Genomic DNA, 23,249 nt, shown 5'->3' on the forward strand with positions numbered 1-23,249 from the left:
CACACACGCACAAAAAAAAAAAGAAAAAAAAAGAGATGAACTTTGAGTTCCAATGAGCCCCATGTACTTCACATGGTATAACTTTGATGGAAAATGCATTAGAGTTGTTCACCCTGTAGACAATATATTTGGAGGCCTTTGGTACAATGGCAGGAAGGCACTGTGGTGAAACATTCAGATAACTGAGGAAAGACAGGGTTTCCTCATGTGCAAATATGGCTATCTTCCAGATAAAGTGAGAACAAATTACTCATAAAATGGTATTAACTCTTCCAAGGTTAAGCTAATGCTTCTACAGAAAGAGAGCGAGGTGTATTATGCGACAAAATATTAATACTGGAAAACACTGCTCAGCAAGAACAGGAAATAATTTAGTACTGTATATTTTGAAGTTCTTCAGCCTAGCTATATAATTTTAACATAGCAGTTTTCTTTTTAAAAAAAAGAGACAACAATGCATAACACTATGTCTGAGGATACTCCTTTTCTCCAGAAATAAATATAAAGCTGGTTAAAGCTGTATTATTTAACTAATGGTGGCACGTAAGAGCAGATAGAGTAGCACAGCCTGACCTCATGTAGCTGTAAATAAAACCACTAAAATGTAGTCTATATTATATACATCTTATGAACACTCGATCCACTAGCTGGCTCCGTGTGCCTGCAGAGGTCTGCCTGACTGGAGCCAATTATAGGATTGTGATCCAAGTTCGTAATGCTGTGTGTGTTCATGCAGAAGCATATATGTGTGCATATATATATTATAACCATATATACTTACATGGTTATATTATATAATTATGCATGTATATGCACCTACACAAACACACATCCAGATTAGTATCCATGCCTTAAAAATGAGGAAGAAATACTGCTAGTGCAAGCACGAGTAAAGCACTTGTAGCATATATATTTTAAAAAAATTAAATTCCTCTCCCTCTGTCTGCAGCAAACTGCCTGAAAGAACACACAAGAGCAGTGTATATCTTATCGTTCCGGTGTAGATCTCATGTTTAATGGTGCATCCTGCACAGTAGCTTCAGTGGAGCACTGCAGGGGCTCAGGGCATCTGCCTGCTGGAGTCCCTTTTAAAGCTTAAAAGCTTTTACTATGGGTCCAGACTTTTCTTGTCTGCTTTATACATTTATGCTTCATAGAAAAAAGGGGAGAAGGATGCTTAAATGATCACTAGGAGACAGAGGCAAAAATTTAAAATTAAAGTCAGTCCAGGTCCTGAAGACACATAATGCAATTGCATGTTGTGGGAGAAAAGTTGCTAGTGGATTTGGTGTGCAGCTATCTGACTTAAAGATTGGATATTCATCTGTATAAAGAGGATTATTGACAGTCGGTTACTACTGGCAATCACCAGATAAGCAGCAATATGTTCAGACCACATCTATGTGTCTAGAGATTTGCTGTTCATGTTCTTTAATATTGTATTTGAAATCCAGCAAGAGAAATGTTTCTGTCAGTTATTTGGGGATTTTTATTTTTATTTTTATTTTGTGAATGGGTTTGTTTTGTTTTGTTTTTAAATTTCTCCTATACCTTAATTTTGCAGGTTGGATTGGGGAAAACTAGATGGTTGTTGGCAGTGTGAACCCTGTGAAGCTGTTCTTTTGCTCAGCCGCAGTAAAGAATTTCTGACAGGCAACTTTTGTTCTTAGGAATTTTTCAAAATTGTCCAAAATGTCAAACTGCATTAAAAATCCATAATATATGTCAGATTCTGGCAATATGGCAGTTTAAAAACAATTCAAAATAGCTTATTTGAGGCATGTGAGCCAGCTGAAATGCTATACAGTGTAAGTGCTGCTTAACAATCACCAACTCCCCCATACAGAGGCCGTTTCAGCTAGTCCAAGCCTCAGTTTTGTTCCTGCAAAAGTCAGTAGAAAAAAGGCCATTGACTTGTGGAATTCAGCTTTCAGGTTAAGATTGTAGCTGGGGCAGGGTCGGATGTTCTGGAAAATCTCATGCTTCTATCCCTCACTTCCATCTCTCTCTTTGCAGTTTGATTGTCACCTTTAAGTGGCAGATTTTTTTTCTTCTCAATACTCCTGACAAGATTTCTGTTGAACTGAGTCTGTAGGGTTTGTGCGAGTAGGCAGCTGCTGTGCTGGTACTCACATAACCTAATTCCTACTGTGAGCATGTGGGCACAATGGTAATCAGAAAAGTTTGCTGTGAAACAACTGAGAGCAGGGTAGTTTCACTGTGTTTTCTAGAACAGAGCTCAGGCTCTACACTCATAACAAATGCCAGCTTTCCTCTTTTACAAAACCCCTAAGGATTACTAGGTATTGCCTACAATATTATGGTGACTTTTTACTGCATGTTTTTTATTGACTCTGGATGCCTTTTTATCACAGTGGGGTACCAAAGACACACCGAAATGTTATAAACTTGCTAGCTGTACAACTGCAGGTGGCAGAAGGTCTCTCTTACTGTGATAAGCATGTGTCAGTACATTATATTCAGACACATGAAGCAAAACACAACAAATATAATAACTTGTGTGGAAATTCAACTTTTCCAGAAGTTGCTGGTAGCTTTGCAAAGCTAAAGAAACAACGTGTATGTAAGGAAGTGTATGCTTTTTCTGGAACATATGGCTTCTGTAAAATGCAAATATTTTTGCAGCTTTGAATGGTTAAACACAGCTGCTGAGACAAGGTACCAGCCAACAGCAGGTTCTGTGTGAAAAGAAACAGCAACAATTTATTAGGGAGAAAATATCAAAGATGTGTTGATACACAGCCTAAATATTAATGAGAGTAAATCATAAAAATCTTTGGGTTTACTGTAACTCCTATATATCAATTTCTGTTTTATGTGAGTGTATGTTACCTTGGGACAGGTGTTACAACTGCTGAATTGCTCTTTTCACTGGTTCTCTGCAAGCATCCTTCTCCGTCAAATTCCTATCCAGTCAGACAAGAAAAAAATGGAGAAGACTCCTGGATTCAGCTGCTATCTACTCTTTGAAATACCGATCACAGTGCTCAGGGTCAGAAAACACAGCTTTTGCTCCCAGGTTGGATAAAGGCCGAGTAAGCTTGGGCTGCCTCAGTTTCCTACAACAAAAAAAAAATTCAGAAGGGCTTTGTGACCTGGAGGGCAAATCATTGTTAGTGAACTGCAAAATGTTGCTGTTCTGTTATGGAATATGTTACTCTTTCTTCCCTCATTTCCCACCCCACCCAAATAAGCACTAATATATAATCTCCCTTGCTTTGTGTGGCGTTCAGGAGTGACATCTTACTTCTCCCTTATTACTCAGATAGATTGATCGATACACAGCTAGGTATTTTGCAGCAGGCTTGAAGAGTTTCCTCAGACAGATGCTTCGTTACATGAGAACAATACGATCTTTGGACGAAAGGAAGGGTGTCCTTTTCGGTGTTTACAGAGAGAGGTGGCGAGTTGCTTAGTCAAGGCTGTCAGCTTGATGCCAATACATTGTTCCTTGCATTGAATTGGTGCCTTGAGATGAACAGTTAAGGAAGCAGGAGGTTGCAGGGGCACTGGAAGGATCTAAGAGGTCAGTTATGGAAGGATTCGCTAGAAGTTGTCTCACAAATCTCTTCTTCTATGTCTGATTTCTGGCAGGGAGTCCAGAAAATTCCTTCCTGATAATTTCATTAACTGTGAAATAAAAGAAAGAGGAAGAAATGTCAGAGCACTTTCAAAGTCAAGAGAAGTAAAAGCAATTCTTTGGGCACTTTGCTGTTAATCTGAAAACATCCCCTCTCTATTGATAACATAATTATTTTGATTTAAATATTAACATTTTAGCCTAATAAGGCAGGCTACATATTTTTGGTAAGCAAGAGGGAAGGAGAGGAGAGAGAGGGTTTACACAGTGTTTGGCATGCTCCAAGTACCATGAAAACACAACTGACAACTTGCACCATGTGTCCAGTACATGCTACGTCCCCTGTGTAACACAACTCCTTCACAGACTTTTCCTTTACCCACATTTTAAAAAATAAAAAATAAAAATAAAAAATCTCTAAGTGTCCAAGCATTTTAACATTTTTCACTAGGATAAAATGAGAGTATTCTGAAAAGAGAAGGGCCAGATTTGGACAAAATATAGTGGATAGTGCTGAAAACACCGAGACTGCAATTGAGGTGCAAAAGCATTGGCTTTTTTGTGTTCATTTTCTTTTCAAAAATCTCACTGTCCTCATTCTGGTTTGTTTGTAGATTGTAGCATAAGCAAACTTCCATACAATGCTGTAAGACTCTGGGGACAGGCTTGGAAATAAAGCTCAAGAGAAGACACCGAATCACTTCATTCTCTGTTTAAAAAGAACTGAACAGTATTACATTTTGTACACAACAGCCGTCCTCTCCTGTACACCTTTCACATGCTTGCCTAAAGCACCCCTTGGTACCTCCTGGCACAACTTTTCTTTCTAGGCAGCGATTTTGTTAAGAGAGAGCCCTAACACACGTGTGTGTTGGTGCAGAACTCCAGAACTGCCTGTCTGGGGACTCCGTTTCCGTGCAGCTCCTTGGCACTGTATTCACGGGGGTAGGGGGGATTGCCAACTTTGGAAACTGCTTATTTACTCTACGAAATTTGCCTTAAAAACAAAGACCAAATTTTCTAAGGTTTCAGACTCAAAATCTGAATGATTTCACCCCATTGATACTTCAGAGCTAAGACAAGGACTAAGTCAAAGCTGAGCAGATCCTCACCCAAGCCTGATTAATTGTCAGGGATAAAGCTGTAAGACTCCACAACACTTAAGCCTGTTTCTAACAAATGATCATGAAAAATAGCAATGAACATAGTATTTCACCAACAAGTAAAATGCGATGCCCAATCTCGTATCATCTCTGGGAGATCACACGCGTTAATTTATAATAGTATGACTAATACTGGGACTAGCAGCGAGATAAAAGAAGCGGGCACCCATTCTCACGGGGTCATTTCCTTTCTAACAACAATGGAATTTATCTCAGAAAAAAAAAGTATCTATGGTTTATGTGAAGCTCAGAGCTGTTGCTATACAGCTGTCTGGTGTGGCTGGGTACTTCTCAAGGACCAAACATCTGCACAGAGCAGTGTAGGTGCAGGGTGGGAGGCGCAGGGCAGCAGTCCTCTGAGTTTCCATGTGCCCCATGGCCTGTGCTGATGGAGGATGAGGAGGGGGCTGAAGGCTCTGCAGGGTCTCACTGGAGAAGCCCACCCATGGGCTGGGGAGCCCAGCAGTGCAGCGAGCCGCCCTGGTCTCTGCCGTGGGCTCTGACACGAGGCACATCCCATCCCTCCATGCTCAGAAATCCCCTTGTGAGCAGCCTGGGTTTCAGCTCTTCTTTCTCATTCCAGCCAGGAAACGCCTGGTTTCAATCAGATTGGTGCCTGCTGAGGAGCACATGGGCCAAAAATAGGTGTCTGACAGCCTGGCCTCTCCTGCTGCCCAGCCTTCTGCAGCCACTGTCACCTGGTGGCCTCTGTCCTCAGCCTTTTGGGTGAATCCATGCCCGTGAAGCACATCGCAGGGGGGGGATTTGGTTATTGCTGCTCTGCAGTGCAAGCAAGCAACCAGAGGGAGGTGAGGTTGGTCTACTTTCAGGCAAAGCCCTCCTGTGGCTCAGTCAGAAGGGCTTCCTGTTTGCTCTACCCAGGAAATGAGAGGAGCAGGTCTTCAATGGAAATTTTTCACAGTCTCAGCTAAAAATAGCAGTGAGGTAAAAGAAGTGGGCACCCACTCTCACAGGGTCATTTCCTTTCTAAAAACAAGTGGGCTGAGGCTGCAGGCCGATTTATTTATTGACAGGCTTGTTTGAGCTGCCAGCACACCAAAAATGCTGTGTACGAGTTTCCTTTCATACGATGCAGCCACCGCTCATGGAAACATCGAGCCAAGTCATCTTGGTCTTAGAGGGGTTAAATATTAGGTGAACGAGCAGGTAATTAATGGCGTTTGCTAACCCTTAGCCTTCGGAGGGGTCCCTTTTTGGTGCTGTTTCTCAGGCTGAGCTTCAGGCGAAGCGAAAGCTATCGAGCAGCAATAGCAAACCGCGAGCCCCGAGCCCAGCCAGCGCGGTCCCGCTCGCGGCTCCAGGCAGGTGGGACGATGCGGTGACGGCTTACTCAGCCTGCAGCCTTCACTTTCCCTCCTGCATGCTGCCTTGGAGGTCAGCGGTGGGTTTTGTGGGCTGAGGTTACAGACGGACAGCAATCTGAACGAGCTAGAGTTGCAGGGGGACGTGGAACAGCAGCCCTGTGGAGGGGCTGCAGGACCACGCTGGAGGGCACAGCCAGGCTCCCTCCGTGTGAGCTCTCACAGGCTGCAAATTGGGGTTTTGTTGTATCTGAATGACAAGGTCGCTCCCTGTCATCGGGTGGCCTGAATGTCCTGTACTCACCCTGAATTCCAGCTAAATCCATGTGGAGGGCAGTGAGGGGCAATTTAGGCTCGACTGCACTGGAGCTCCAAGGGAAGGATGTGCCAGTCAACGACTGCCCAAGCACAAAAAGCCCAAATCTACACCCAGAGCCCCTAAACTAACAGACATGGAGTGGATCCCAAGGCAAGTATTGCTTTCCCAGCTTGGAGTCACTTCCACACAGCCTGGTGACATCGCCCACCTCCAGCGCATCTGCTCCAGAGATCTGGGGAGCACTTGGATGCAGCCTGAGGTGTAATCTCAGCGGCTTGGGTTTCAATAGCAGGGTGAACAAAACCGGCAAACTGAGACATATCTAAACTTCAGAGGAAGCTGAGCTCATGCACGGAACTTGCTATTCTGAAGTCCCACCTATCTTTTTTTGGTAACATGGTTAAAATGCCTCTCAAGTATCGGTTCTCATTATCTGCTCATTTCTAGCTGCGAGGAAACAGAGATAACGTGATTAATAAATAAAATGTTATTTAAGGTGCCTGGCATGTGACAGCTCTGGAGCACACTGCTGTTGATCCATTTAATGAGCGATTAAATGGGGACATGAGGACATATGCAAAGATTATGAAAGATGAAATCATAAAAAAATGTATTGAAATGAGAGCTGACGTCAGCCATCCAGACCAAGGAAATGCCTAGGGAGGCCTGAATCTCTTCAGCATATCCTGTTAGATACTGCTGCTGGATGGGTATTGCCACAGCTCTGGTGCTTGGAGATCCCCACGCTAGCTCGGAGACTGGCTAAAATCACAGGGGGCTGGCTGCGTTGTGCTAATCACCGAGCTTTGATGGGTTACAGTCAGGCTCTCAGGCTCCACTTCTCAAAGACGTTTAAGACTCTAATTCGCATCCTCTCAGATAGAAATCTGGAGTGTATTCGCTTGTGGGATGATAATGGGTTGTATTAAATACTGAGCTTCGACTAGTAGTCCAGAGACAGAAAACAGTCTCCAGTTTTAGCTGGCAAAGAGTCAGGCTCCTTGGAATTGATTACATACATGCACACACTCGTATGCATGCGTGCGCACACACACATCCACACACGCACTGCAGTAACAGCTCTCCTAGCGTTATTCCGTCTATGTGTCTGGAATAACACCAACGGAGTCAACGCTGTCACAGCACTGTGTCCGCTGCAGTGGCTGGGCTTTTGGGATCCTCTTAGAGCGAAGGTCCCATCGCAGGAGGCAAAGCCAACCTCCCACGGGTCGCTCCCTGCACCATGCTGCTGGGCACGGATCCCACATGTTCCCTTTGCTCTGCCAGCGTGGCCGAGAGGCATCTTATATGTGCAGCCAACACAAGGCTCACGGGGAGGGACTGATGGCATTTCAAGAACCAGGGAGGGAAGTTGAACCCTGAGCTTTTAGCATGCCACGAAGACGTGACCAGGCAAACCGTGGTCCTAGCGTGGTCCTGGCTGCTGCCAGCAGGATGCTTCGGCCCAGCATGCACAGCCCCGTCTCTCCTTTCCTGCCCACCAAGCCCCAGCTAATGCAGGACAGCTCCGTGGTACACACGTAGGGAAGAAAAAGGATGAAAAAAATTAAAGTAAATTAAATAAGAGTTTAAACCCTCTAAGCCAAATAAAAAGGGGCATGACTTTTTCATTGAAAAAATAAATAAATAAAGGTTAAGAGAAACACACAGCTGGAGAAAAGGCAGAAAAATACCAATTACCTTTCTTTTTGATTGCTTGGATCAAAGATCACAGTCATTCTTTTTCATATAATGTTTTGTATCCAGCTAAGGTGTGTATCTATCAGCTCTGAAAAAGATTTGCAAAACCATTTTTGAGAAAAAAAAGTAACCTTTGGCCTATGTTGCAAGGCCAAATGTTACAGTTTTCAGCTACTCTTTCATTTTGTGCTTTCATTTATTAAAAGGACATTTCAGCATATACAATACATAAGGCAGAACGTAACCGCTGACCTTTCTGTTTGCTCAGATCCAGCACTAGATTTTACTTTTTTCCCCTCTTTTCTCAACTGATATTATCTAAAAATAAGTATGCAAAAAAATTACACTCCTAAATTGATCACAAAACAGACGAGAAATGCTGGTAACTTGATCTGAGGCTTCGGAGGCACAGGAGGTCCATGTGTCTGGGAGTCAGGTCAAAGACTAGTCACTGCCTTTTGCAAAACTCAGGTGTGTTATCATCTTCGTGGCCCAAATAAAGCATGACACATTTATGCCAGATCAAAAGTCAGTCCCTTCTTTCAAATCAAGAGATCTAAGCACGGTGGGTGTAAATTACACTCTGCTTGAGTTGTAAGGAAGAGGAAAGATATGTGCAAAGAAGTTATGCAAGTTACAGTCTTTCCTTCAAATACAAATTAAGTTTTTTTTTCTCATAAAATGGCAATGTTTAAGATTCTGATTCTTTTTTTTTCTTTCTTTTTTTTTTTCTCTATCTAATCTTTTTAGATTTCTTTTGAATGCATCATGAAAGCAGTTGGCACTTCCCACAAAACCATGTGGAAATTAAAAAATTATTCCAATATTAAGGAGGAAAAAGTGCTTCTTAAAAACTAAGCTAGTTTTGAGTACAGGATTCAGAAGTGCCTTTGCTGCTGGATTTCAGGTGACTATATATAGAAGAGAAATATTTTCGTTGGCTCCCTCAGATCGTGCAGCCACGTATCATACGCTGGAACCTACCACTCAGTACACAGCCTATTTTATATTCTGCATCCTGGAAAATCAGCCTCTGCACATGCAAGCAGAGCAACTAATTGACTGGTAAATACAAACTTAGGTGTATCAGGCACAAGGAGCCCAAATCCAACAAACTGTCTTGGGGAAAAATACCGGGGTGGGGGGATGTTTTTATAAATCAACAGCAATGAAAGGCTTTTTCTGGAAAATTGGGACAGATAACTGCCAAGAAGTGCTCAGCTGTAAAGCTCTGCTTTAATTGCATCTCCACCTCTCCAAAGGGTTTTTCTCCTTATTGAAATAATGCCAGGAGAGGCACCCTTGAACTTTTTTTGTATTGTAATTTATCTGTGTGAACTATAAGCCTCTTTAATGCCATCCAGCTCGACAGCAATCGTGTCATCTCTGTTACTCATGCAAACTCTTGGAAGAAGTTACTGATCTCAAACTACGAGAGCCCCAAACTCAGTCAAGTCCCATGATGCATTTTTGCTACAATAGTTTCAGTAGACTCAAAACCCATCGGCATCTTTCCATGAATTTAACATCATAATATAGATATCTGATGGAAAACAGAATCTAAATAAAACACATATTTTTGGCTAAAGCCTGTCCCAACTCACATCAATAGCTAAACTCCTTGCGATTCGCGGGATCTCTATTTCGCTCATGCCATTTAACTCAGCTCCCCTTCTATGTCAGTAAGCTTCCAGAGTGAGGTGCAAAAAAAAAAAAAAGATCGCTATCTGTGGTACCATCCTACCCAAAATCTTTAACAGGAAGCTGCGTGGTTCTGCAGCAAAAGAGCAGAAAATAAAGATAGCATTGCTGTTAAAAAAAAAAAAAAAAAAAAAAAAAAAGTGTCCTAAATTCACTGTACATCAAAAGTATCAAGAAGGAAATACTCAAAGCACAAATCTGTCCATGACGACACCCCAGAACTTTTAAGGACTTTCTAAGCACTTCCACTATTGTCAGCCTGCTTCCAGAAAAGACCAAAAGCCTATTGCTATGAAACATCTGTGTTAAAACTGTGAGGAAAAGCGTGACCTAGTGGTTAAGGCACAACTGGACAGTGGGGCTCGCAGCCTGGAGCTCTGCTATGCCGTCATCTTGCCGTGTCGCCCTGGCCAAGTCCAAAGTGTTCCCAAAGGACCAGCTCTATCAAAGGTTTGCTTGAGTCTGAAAAATGCAGACAGACTGTGAAGGTCACACACAGGGAACTTAAATACTTCACAGAAGTATTTGAAGGAAATTTAACAGAAAAAAAAGAGCCTGAGATGATGATGACTTGGAAGGAAAGGAGCCCGTGTGATGATGACACAGAATGAGCCTGTACGGAGCGTGTGGAGATAGTGGAGAGCACTTCATTTTCAAAATAATCCCACAGAGATGTTATAAAGTCCTTAGGTAGCTTGAATCCCAAACTACCAAAGGCATGAGGTGCTGAGCTCAGGCACTGTAAGCATCCTTGTAGCCACCAAGGTAAGATAGCAAGATAACACCTTTAAACCCATAACCATCAGTCAGGGTTGGAGCACTCAATATCTCTAAAAATTAGGTCCTAAGTATTTCTATTAGGACGATCAACATTGAGCCAACACAGGTTAACGAGCACTCTGAAAACAGTGTTCTGTCTTTGTTTTATGGCATCCAAAGCCAGGAGACTATGGAGCATCCCCCACCCTGGGGATGCCGTGTCCTGGGAGCCCCTGGGTACCACTGCACGAAGCTGGCTGCTCTCTCCACATTATCCATGCACAATCCTCAGTCAGAAGTCGTTACTCTGCCAACTGTGCCCTCCAGGCCCTTTCTTCCCAGTGATACAAAGCAGTGAGCAGCTCCAGGGGAAGGAACGCAGAGCACTTTGCACGGGTGGAGATAACGTGGACCCCGCACTGCTTTCCCCGTACTACACACCATGGGGTCTGTCCCGGTTTGCCATGCTTCACTTCAGCCCATTACGCAAACGGTTACAATCTTGTAAATCAGTAATAAGTTGCACCTGAACCTGTAAGTGATTAGTAAAAAATCATTACGCTTCCATGGCCAGAGGACTTTCACACAGTTAATCAGTTAAGAAGAGAACCGGGTGTTAACGGGTTGTTTAATTCCCTGGTAGACCAGTTTATTGAGACCCCCATAACAAGAGGACCGAAATCAGAAGTGCAAACAATGTATGGGAGAATTATATTGCCTACAAATGGTGTTCTGGCCCGGAGAACAGGCACCAACTGGTGCACTAAGGTGAGCTGAAGGAAGGAATTCTAGAACTGAGCGGGTGCCACCTGTGGTGGTTTCTCCTATTGAACCCAGTTGAATATTTCAATCTATTATAAATTGATGAGTTGAGTTTTCTAGGCACTTCCTCCAAGAACCAGGGGTTACATGGTATCTGCAGGATACACACGCACTAGCTTTCTCATCCTGGGTTGTTGCCTGGAATGGCAAGAGAAAGAGCAAATTCTGCTCCTGAGTGCGATTTCCTGTTAGCTTGATGAATTTCACTATTTAAACATAATTTTTTAATCTAGAGATTCTAAGATAGGTGCAAACTCTGTTTACACATTGACTGGAGGAAGAATCTGTGCCAGCTGGCAATGAGAGAATTGCACTTTCAGGCAAAACGTTGTGCACTTTCCCTCCTGCCACGGCAGGAAGCCTTTGGAGCTCATCTGGAGGGTCAGTTTTCACACTGGTGTAAAAACCCGTAATGTAGAGCACCCCATCTTGGTCACTGCATGGCTACAATGAGGAGAGGCACCCCATCGAACTGGGGTGTCTCTGTAAGTGCCAGCCTCAGCACCCTTTTTCTGCCTGCTCCTCAGCACTGCGCATGCTGAAACCAAATCTGAGTGATGGCAACGGGGTGGTCCCAGCTCCAGGCCTGGGTTACCTGGCATGGGACTGCCTCTGAATGTTAATGGTGACGCTGCCAGAAACCATATGAATAAAAAGCAAAAACTCTTGTATTATTAAATTTGCTGAGAGGACGATAAATAGTCTGTTTGTTTACCAGATAAACCCTTTAAGTCTGCTCGGTCACTCTGTGTAAGGCATTACATAGTGTCTGACAGCTTGGTGAAGTTCTTCTAGGAGTCTAAGTAGCCACTTTGGGAAGCATACCTTGAAAGTGGAAAACTAGATCAGCCTGGGTGTGAGGAGGAACTCCAGGCCACCGTGGATTTGGTTTGTAGTAGCTTTCCATAACAAAGTCTTTTTTTAACTGACTTTCTTTCTGCTCACATATATTTAGATATGACTTTCATTCTGCAGTCCTCTGGTGCCAGATAGTTTTGGCTGAAATTGTAAGGGGTGGACACATGTTTGAGTCATGCAGTTGGCTCTCTCTAGTTGATAGTTAGTAAGTTACTGAGAAAAAATGAAGTTTGTATTTAGTTTTAGTTAACATGCAATGAGACGAAGTGAACTATTCCAAGCAGAAGATGCACATCATAAATACATATACAAAAACTTATACCAGAACAGGATGGAGTTCATTTTCTTAAACCACATTAGTTGGCTAAACAAATACAGAAATTCTACACTGATGGACTGAAGCTTGAAAAATACGAGGCAGGAGGCTCCACTTTCTCACTCCTAACTCTTGATCTAACTCTGTGGCTGCTGCTGCAGAGCACGGGGGTGAACTGTGCTCACATCTATTTCTGTGAGCAGCGTATGGACCTTGTGAATTTGCTACAAAACTGCTGAGATAAGCAGCACCATTTGGTATTAATATCTATTTCTTTTCGATTAAAAACAGCAAAACCAAAGGCGTTTGCTGATGATTTTTTCCTACAGTAGCTTGCACCTCGCGGTCTGAGCACTAATGCAATTTGTCGCAGATACCGCAGTGCCTCTAAAATAGTACCGGCCAGCAGGAAAAGCACCCAAGCGACAGCACTGTTTATTCACATGGCACTTTGCAGTTTCATCATTCTCCTAGACTTAACCTATTTACTGAGAGGTGATATGAGTCATTCAGCGAAGTGTTTGAAAAACAGAGAGAGAAAAAAGAATGGATGGGAGAAAGCTGTGTTTTACAGGAAATAATTGGGGGGTAGGAACCGACGAATAGTTACAGCATGTTCAGGATTAGCTGAAAGTAACGAGAATAGGCAATGCTGCTGCTTTTTGTGTTTCTGTCACAAAGGAACTACCAGAACAAATATTTAATTGAGGGGAAACAAACCATTTAACAAATATTTAATTGAGGGGAAGCAAACCATATTACTCTTCCCTTAAGGCAGTTTTGCAGGGGATGAACAGTCAATAATGTAATCTATTTTCCTCCCTTGAGCACTTGTGCTTATGTCTATTAATCCAGACAACTATTTACTGGCTCTAATTCTCTGGCATCTTATCTTCTGCAGCGTCTTTACTTTGCAAGCGTCCCTGCCGAAGGGCTTGTGGATTCTTGCAGGATCTGGTCCTCCCCAGCAAACCAGGTTTCCTTCAAACGTGTCTGAACTGAGTTTTGAAGCTGGTTCTCAGGAGAAAACAGCCAGCAGAAAACCACTGTCCAAGGGAACAGGAGAGATGCGCAAATGGCCTATGAACAACTGCGAGATAGACCAAGCCTTCCTATGCAACAGGCATGCAAATGACCTTCTGCTTGCAATTACTCTGCTTTCACAAACAACTTTGGAACAGCGAGCACGAAGAAGGCATATGTTTCTTATGTGCCTTATTTTAAAGAGGATTTGGGGCAGTAGGCATAGTGTTCCTAGTGCAAAACCCCGAGCATGGGAACATATGAAATCACTTTTGCATACAGATTATTTTTCTATCACAATTCCACATCCTTCAGCAAATGCATGCTTGGGAGCAGGTTCTTCCCCTCTGCATTAGGCACTGAGTGCTGAGCGCTGTTTTCAGAGCACTGCTCTCAGGAACTGCCTCTGCAGGTGATGGAAAGGGACCGGGTAGGGAGGTCTGCAGGTCTTGGTAATGGGAGCCCATGACAACAGGGCAAGTAACTTTGGGGCTCCAGTTACACGCCCCAAGTTCACTGGAAAGAAGCCAGACCATTAAGTATTTAAGTGGTTATTGACAGAGTGTTACAATTCACATAAAACAATGTCAAGGAGGTGCCACATACAAGATGCTGCGTGTCGGCCCACGGCCATCTGTTAGCTTTTATTTTGCTCTTTGACTGCAAGCCCTTTGAGGCAGCAACTGTTTGTTGTTGGGTTGGTTTTTTATCTTGGGAGTCAATACAGCATCTGTCACAATGGAGAGCTCAGCCATGAGGGGTTTTCTACCGTACCAAAATACGATGATAAAAATAATCCTATGGGGCGTACGGACAGATTAGAGGCTGTGATGAGGTGAGAGGGAGAGCTCATTGTAAGAGACACCTGTAACTACAAAAGGAGTGCAAAGTTTCTGGGGAGCAGATAGTGTAACTGCCTTTGCATCTCACCTCAAGAAGGACGGGAAGCTCTGACAGTAAATGGCCTGACAACATAACAAAAATGTATGTGCATCATCTGTGGATTTAAAACTTTCAGTTTGAGTCAAGGACACGAACAATAAAACTTGTGTTCTCAATATGAAGAGAAAAGAGAAGGGGGGATATAAATTACCAGAAACAGAGCAGAGCTCCTCCATGCCCAATAGCTGCTGAGGTGACTGGCTTTAGCTGAAGTGCAGCCAGAGCTATGGAGGCTGGGCAATTTCCAACCTCACCACAACAGCAATAACCTACATTTGTTCAGACATTAGCCCTCAATTATTTGCAGACCTCCCATCCCAAGTCTAGATCAAGCCATAGGAACAACCACCCAAAGAGACTGCCCCGGGGAATCCTTCCCCGGACGTAATGAGCCGTCCCGAATTTTCCAGCTGTGAGGTCTCCGAGCTGCCTGCATCCCCGTGCGACCCAGGCAGGATGCGAGGCGCTCTGCTCAGCGCCACGGCTCAGGGGCACGCGGCAAGCACCTAGCAAAACCGTCCTAATCCCTCCCAAGTTCCCATGGGCTGTATGACAACGTTCTCCTTCGCACAGCCAGCTCACGAGCCCCGCGTCTGGAGCTCATCTTGAACCCATTAGTTTGCATTTAACCATCCACTGCTACGTTTCCTGGGTGAATTCCAACCACACGGCGAAGGCTTTGGAAGCGCGTTGTGATGAAACACCCTCTTGCCTAAAATAAAGATAAAACTTTCTTACGTGTGGTATGAGCTCATCTGACTACAGAACACTTTCAAAAGCAATTGGCAGGTCGCTCCTTCAGCGAGGAAGGGGGACTGAACGGGAACACTGCTCGTCCTGCAGTTGGGGAACCAGCCCCAGACGGCTGGAAGACTCAGCAGTAGCAAATTCGAAGGCCAAGCTCACAATAACTCCTTCTCAGTGGTCTCAGAAGGAGAGCAACTGCCAACACGGATGAAATGCCCTGGTTAATGCACACAGTATAACAGAATATGAAGCTGCTGGTACCTTCCTCAAGGCCAGATTTTTAAAGCTATTTTGGTAGCTAACTGTCAGCTAAATCTCTGTGGATGAGACATTTACCCACTCTAAAAAACAATCAGTTATACAAAGACACGAGCACGCATCGCCTCTCAGAATCTGGCCCAACCTGTGCCACCATGGTAGAGAAGATGGAACAAACGTTGGTGAACAAGAGAAATCCTACAAGAGGAGCTGGGGGTTAGTTTTTAGGATGTCAAGGAGAGATGGGAAGATTTTTGTAACAGGACTGAATCAACGCTGCCTCCTTGCACACTCCTTGCAGCATCACCAGGAGAAAGGCTCACAGTGTGGCACCACCACGGACCGACACTGAGCAGTGCTGCTATAACCCGAGGCCAGCAGCAGGAAAACAGGCAGGTGCCCAGTAAAGGGAAGGGAAGACTTCAGGTGTGAATAAACACCCCCTCAAGAGACCTAAAAATGAAAGTAATTACTGGTGGGAAAAGATAAACTGTCCAAGAAGCTGGGTCTTTCCCTTTTGCTGCCAAGAAGATAAAGCACACTCCAGGTTTTAGTGGGTGGCGAAGCCACAATGATTTCAGAGCGGGCTCATGCTGCACGTGGGTGCTGGGAGAGGGCGAGAGGAGCCTCGCAGAGCTGAAATCTCCCCACGCTGTGCTGAGGGTGCCCGCTCACCTGCAGGTGCCCCGCTGAGCAGCAAGCATTACGTCCACAGCCAAGGCAGCAGCCAGCATCCCTGAGGGGCTTCAGCATGCAGGGTGATGTCCTGCAGGTCAGGAAGGGGCTTTCCTCCTGGGGCTGCTCCAGGCATGGCTGAAAGCAACGCTGAGAATAATGGCACCGTTTATATTGGGGCTGTAAATCACTGCTGCAAGTAGAGACTGCCAGCTGAGTCTCCAGAGAGGGTTTGGTCACTGCTGACCCTACCTGAGATCTGAAGGGTGACCTAGATACAGAGGGCTGCAGCCTTTCACCTGCAAAGACAGGCAATTTTTATGGTTCCAGAGGCTGGCAGTCTCCAGTGGGGACTCCCCCCTTTCCTCCCACGTGGGGTGTCCCAGAAATGTCCCCTGGCTGCAGCTCTTGTTCGCCTGCCTGGACAAGGCACTCAACTGCATGGGGGCAGCATCAGAAGGGGGAAAGAGCAACACGAGAGTGGTTTGTTTGGTTTGTTCTTTTTTTTTTTTTTTTCATTCTGAAATGTCATCTGCATCCAGCTGTTAGTATTTTGGAAATCTGCTCGGTTTTGTTTTCCTCGTGTGGTTCAGCATGGCTGATGCTCCAGCTGCAAAACCTCAGCTGCCAGTGAGCCTGCTTAAAGCAGCTCTGCAGGAAAGTCCATGTCCCGGCCAGCACCTTCCTCTCCTGGGGTCCTGGGGGCAGCCTCTTCAGCACCCCAAAGGGAACGGTGCTCGGCTCCACCATAACCACACCAGAGGAGAGTGAGGTGGTCAGGACCTACACAGTAAGTGTCTACAGCAAATGACGTGGCAGAGAAAGTATTTTGGTTGCAGCCAACTGCATCTTGGCCCCAACAGCTTCTGCTTTTTGTGAAAGTATCCCAATGCCTACACCACGAAATGCAGCATAACAAATGCACTGCAGATTGATAAACCTTCAAACACTGTGGCATTGCTTGCAGGTTTTCTGCTTCCTTTTTTTTTTTTCGTCTTAAATTCCATACTGTTATGAGTATAATCTATGTTATCTGTAAAAATGCCATGAATCAGCAGCAGGACAGGTTATACATGAATGTGGGTGATGAATTCACCCAGCACATGTCCCTTCCAGTACTTCTCCCATGCCCAGTACAATTTCCTGCTCTCTCCTGAGCCCACAATAATGTCCTCATTTTCCCCTGACCCCAGAGCAGACACCTCCTGCTACAGCCTGAGAACAAATGGATCCAGAGTGCCTTGAAAGCGCAGGAGAGTGTGCAGAGTCTCCCAAGGAATGAACTTAGAATGGGGTGTGGGTTAAACATGTGAAAATGCAGGGATTAAGTAAAGTTAAGGGATGGGGCTTTATTACTGAAATAACTCTTCCCTTTGATAGCTGAACCCCGAGTACTCAGTTTTTAGCCACACAACTCTATTCCATACTAAGTCACTCAGTGACATGGACAAAATCATCCAGCACTGATCAGGTAAACACAACCCCTGCTAAACGTAGCCTGATCGCATCATCGGCCCTTCCACGACTTTCCCCTCCCTCCCAAGCCACGATGCAAACAATGCTGGGTGATTAATAACCCCAATGATGAGAGTTACCAAGTAAGCTCTGACAGAAAGCATAAGCTGTAAAAGTGCCTTTGTTGCAGGAGAGGCATTCAGAGGTGTGCTAGGCGGGCACTCAGCACTATCCCACAAACCAACATGAGAAATGCTGGGAGAACAGCAAACTCTGTTTTCCACGTGGCTGGAGAAGCAGTACCTGTGTGTCCCTGGCAGGGGTAGGGCAGGCCGGCAGGCAGTGCCGTGCCCCCGCAGCCCAGCCTCTGCGTGCCCTAAGACCCGGGGGAAAAGGAGCAGACACAACCCTCTTAAGAGAATCCCTGCCTCCTGCAGATAAGCACATCATAGCAGAAGATAAACAAAGCTGAACAGTAAATGCGTAAATATGTAGTGTGGGCTGCTTGGAAGGTCGCTAAGCCAGAGGAGAAGGGATTACTTTAATTTCCCTTTTACCTGGAAACAAAAATAAACTGAGAAAACCAAATAACCTCAGCATCACTTTAAAGGGCTGGAAAAAAAAACCTCTCTGAGAAGGGGGACAGCCGAGAGCGCCTCGCTGGCCGTGTGCTCTTTGCCTTCCCCCATAAGCAGGACTTTGTGTGTCTCGCACCGAGGCCGGCCTGGATGCATGCAGAGCGCGGGAGAGGCGGGCCGAGGAGCGAGGGGACGTGAAGTTTGCTGTGCTGTCCAGAAGATGAAAACACTAGTGCTGTTTATAGAGGGAAACCCAATTCGTCAGCCCAAATGAATTCCTCTGCTAATCCATGCAGGCTTCATGTTTTCCACCAGCCCCAGCCACTGTAAAGACTATCTTTAGGAGGCACAGTGTGTTTGGAAAGGAGCAGCTGGAAAGAGGGGACGTTTATGCCAGCTTGGAAGGCTTTCTGGTATGGAAAAAGAGGAATGCTCTCTTGGGTCTCCCCACAAAATTAAAGCATCTTCATCCAGAGCAAAACGATGCCAAGCACAACAAACAAAAGCGGCTTTCCCCAACTCTCCTGGGCAGCCTCACTCCAGGGTTCACAATGGTTTCCATAGAACTTGTTTTGCTATCAAAACAAATTCGATCTATCCAGGCACGATGGCGCGCGCTGTTTGCTGAAGAAAAGAAAATTCATTTTCTCACTTCTCGGCCTGCCAGAGCATTTTTGTCCAGGTGCCACGGACAGGGACTCCCCGGATAACTGGTGCATCTGCAGGCAGTGCGCATCTCGAAAAGAAAAGAAAAAAAAACTTGAAGAGGTTTTGGTCCATGCACACGGCGTGACGGAGCTCCCGTTGCTGCAGAGGCAGGGGCAGAGCCGGGCCCTGGCTGACTGCTCTCGCTCCTCGGCCTGGCTCAGCCCGAGCCGAGCGTGGCTGTGTGGCAACGCGTGCTTCCTGTAATAAAGCAGCCATCAACTGCGTGCATCTCTCGTTGCATCCACGGGAGGAAATGAATGTCTTGTTCTATTGACCACAGTCTGTTGAAATGCTTGTAACTATTACAGTCTAGCTGTGATGAAGGGTTAGATTGCTCGCATGGCCAGGGTACGCGGCCCCTCGAGAGCTGCGCTGGGATGTCACATGCAGGGAAGGCTCCCTCCAGCCCTCCCGCACAGACACTCACGCTCAGCAGTGGTTTCTGAAAAGCAGAGATGATTTTCTGCACGACAGAATAGGCTGGAGGAGCGCTAAAAGCTACATCTACCCCAAGACCATTAGCAGAACCGCCTGAATTTTGGGTAAGTCTTAATTTTGATCTGAAGCTTGCACTAGTCTGGAAGCTGGGAAGAGCTATGAAATGTCATCAAGCGTAAAACAAAGTCCCATAGATAGTAATTTTGAAAACTGACATAACAATCATTTTGTGGGCTTTTTATTTTATTAGTAACCTATAAAAATATCTGGAAGAAAAAAAGTGTATTAAAATCCACAGTGTTTTTTAAAAGAAAATGTCTGTAGAAGCTATTTGAAGACGTGAGGCTGCAGGAAGACCTTAGGAGAGCTCCAAGGCAGCCCACCTAGACAAAAATCTCCCCCCAGGGTTTGTCTGCTGGTAATCAGTACCCTGACCCTGGTGTGCTTTCCAAGGAAGAAGACGGCACCCCATTCAGAGCAAACACATGTGTGCATTTCCTTGCGCACAAGGCAAACTGGAATTATTTTAAAGAGAAGAGATGCACAAACCCGAATGTAATTAAATAACTACAAATCTTTAAAGTTCTGCTCTGATTTGCCTCGGTCCTCTGATTTCACCAAGCCAGTTTGCTCCCCAGAGCTGCCCTGAGAGGTCAGTGCTCACGTTCACACTGTTTCCAGCCTTCTGCAAGCATCATTTTGTACTATTTACAATTACTTCATATCCAAGGATGTTCAAGTCCTTGGGACGGGAGACTCCTCAAAGCCATACAGACAACTTCCTAGGTTGGCAACTGCTTACCTACAGAAATGCTGGGCCTTATTTGGGGGTTTTTGGCAGACCTGTGAATTGGGTGACTAAAGCTGTGCCCCATGCGCCCCTTTCCCTGCAAGCAGAGGCTGAAGGCGCTGCCCATGGGCAGGCTGGATGCAGAGAGCTGCACAGAGCCTCTGATTTCAGGAGCCCTCCAACACCGGGACCTTCACAGACACCTCCGGAGGAGCACCCAGCAGCCTCCCGGTAGGAGCTGGAATCCCAGAGGGGGCTGGTGAGTACCTGGCCCGAGCACCGGGAGGTGTCTGACCCTAAAGGCAGTAGCTGGCACATCACCCAGCTTCCTCCGGCCCTGTGGCTCCCGAGGCTCCCGGAGCTGAGCTCTTACAAAACAACTGACGCCGCGTTGCTCATCGTGCCAGCCAGTTCACCAGGGAGGTTTAACTGTCACAATACTTTCACCACCGAGTCCCATACTTCTGAAGTGGCTCCCCCTTCGTTTAGTCATTCTCACTCTTTCCAAAGAAACTTAGAAACCACCTAAATAAACCAGCACCAATTGAGACGCTGCAAATGTCATAAGAGTCATTCATGTGTCTCACTATTTGTCCTACATTTGACTCGATTCATTCACGAATGATGAAGTCATTCATCATTAAGAAACCAAACCAAACCACACCACAATTTGGGAATCTTTGACTAGGCTCCCCTGGCAGAGAAGATCAGAGGGGATGATTGCAAACTCACACTCCTCTAATTTACAGCTTCTTTCGCCCTGGTCCAAATTATTCTTTGCGCGTTAAAAGCGATGGTTCAGAGTCCCTGCACAAAGGAATAGCAAGCATGAGCACTGAAAAAGGGCTAAACGATGCTGTCACTTTGCTGTGGTATCACCTGGTTACTGCTGCACGGCCTCAAGGTTTTCTGGTCAAGCAGTGCACCCTGGTGCACAAACAGGGCTGGCGTATGTCCGTGCTGCCAGTGCCCCCCCACCAGCCAGGAGTCAAGGCATGGCCAACACAGGCAGCTGGATGGCAGCTCAGGACGGCCCACTCTGACCTTTACTTTGACACCTGACAATTATCCACGTGGAAGAATTCTCCCTCAGATGCAAATGTATCCCTCCAGCGTCCACGGGCAAAAGTCGGTAAGAGTTTTCTCACCACATCTAGTTCAATTACAATTTCGCTCTAAAGCAATCGTGTTTGTTCAGCTGAGGGCAGAGTTTAGTCTGTGTTTTGGAATGCAAACAGATTCCAAATTAAAAACCCACAAAAGGACATGGCATGATTAAAAAGGGAACTGCGTGGATTAGGAGAACCTGCAAGAGGATGAAAAGCATTAGGCCAGCTTCTCACTTAGCGAGTGAGTGTTGCTCTGCTGAGTCACATGGGCATCACCCTTGAAGTCCTTTGATCCTCAGTGCTTTTACTCCAGGTTAGAGTAGCTGCAGATTTAACTCTTCTGTATCTCACAAAATCCACCGGCTAAATCCAACCAAGGTTCAAAGTCAATGTTATCAGGCCATTAGCCACGTGAATAGACAGCTCAGAGATCTAATTGCTGAACAGATTGGAGCCTTTGTAGTAGACGTGCACCTAAATGGAGAACAGGAAAGCTTCCAAAGTCGGGAGTACTTGGATTGAGGGTTTTTGCACAGACCCCTTTCAGAGAGAGGATCCAGCTGTGAAATTCACAGCTGGACGTACGCCCAGATTTCTGTGCTTGCAAAATTGAAGCATGGGGACTTGGAGTGATGACTCAGACACAACTGCACTGTTTATGCATTTTAGGTTGGCTTTTACCTTCCTCTGTTTTCTTCTTGGTAAACACAGAGAAAGAGTGTGAAAGTTAGCAGCTGGATGGAAATTCAAATTAGAAACTAATATGCTGGGAAGGGAGTTTCATGGTCTCCATGAATTCGCTTTGCTCCCCCTATCTCTGCCTCTCCTGCTGGCAGGACTACAGATGTGCTGCTTGTTTTTCAAATCACAGAAGTAGGAATGACCTATTAGGTCATTTAGTACCTCTCATAGCCAATGCAGAATTGTCTTCTTGTGCATTTGTCCAGTCTGCTTTTAAAATTCCTCTAAAAACACACTGCATCCAAATTAGAGCAGAGAAGTCTCTTGGAACTGGTGAGTAAGCAGCACTATAAAATGATCTGGGAGTGTAAGGCCACAGCAGCTTCTGCTGGGCAGAAAAGCTCTCACTAATTGGAGCTAAATTAGCTCTCATTATTTAGAGCTCTTGTATGAATACTGTGTTTCATGGGAAAGTCAGATGATTTGTCCTCATTTTTTAAATGCTCAGGGATTTACAAATATTCAGGACTGTATTTTTTAAGAAATAATGTATGAAAACCAGGTGGGAAAAAAAAAAAAAAAAAAAAAAAAAAGGATTTTAAATTAACAACCTATAAGGCTTCATTCTTGTATGAAAAAAAAAATCTGTATGGACCAGAAGCCCCACACCATCTCTCCACACTGCCTGGCAGTACTCAGCTGGAGGGGTTCTGTTTGTGTGAGTAACGCTGCGAATCCAGCTATTCTTCTGTAGCTTTAGACTTTACAACCAGCTTTCAGTTTGCACCATAAATAGCCTGTATATCTTTAAGATGGCTAATTTTGCCAGGCATCCTATTTCACAATACTTAAACGTGCAGATGTTGTCCAAACTTTTCAAAGCAGCAGGGCTCTTTGCAGCTGCTTGCAAGATTTCAGAAGCGCAGTCTGAAGACGCCTTGAGCTGCCTGTTCGCTCGCCCTCTCAGCAGGAGCAAATCCCCCCATTACACTGTGCTGGAAGGGGAGAAAACTTCCTTCTCCTACCTTTGCACATTCTTAACACGAACTCGCTTTGTAACAAATGAAACTGCAAAGAGCAGCAACGCCAAATGCAGGCGCTCAGGGCTCATGAGTCGGGCACCTAATAATCATGAGATTGGTTTTAAAAGTAGGCAATCACCCCCCCACTTCCAAAATGGCATCATTTTTTTTGCCTGCCTGGATTTTGAAAGATCAAAACACCAAGGCTCCTAATTCTAATGTTTTGTATTTTCTTGGCTTGGACTTTAAAAGATCACTAAG

The 23,249-nt window shown here is 45.2% G+C and overlaps 1 protein-coding gene across 1 annotated transcript in view; it reads right to left on the reverse strand.

The window, feature by feature from the left end:
* Positions 1–3,595: 3,595 nt before the first annotated feature.
* NFATC2 (nuclear factor of activated T cells 2) overlaps positions 3,596–23,249 on the reverse strand; it is a gene marked incomplete at both ends in the record, with an annotated part of 84,601 nt that continues 64,947 nt past the window's right edge. Inside the window, one exon of the mRNA XM_084296451.1 lies at positions 3,596–3,651. Coding sequence (XP_084152577.1) covers positions 3,596–3,651 — 56 coding nt within the window. The remainder of the gene's footprint in view (positions 3,652–23,249) is intronic.

Source organism: Netta rufina (assembly GCF_964035555.1).
Source record: "Netta rufina genome assembly, chromosome: 16".
In the NCBI taxonomy this organism is placed as follows: Eukaryota; Metazoa; Chordata; class Aves; order Anseriformes; family Anatidae; genus Netta; species Netta rufina.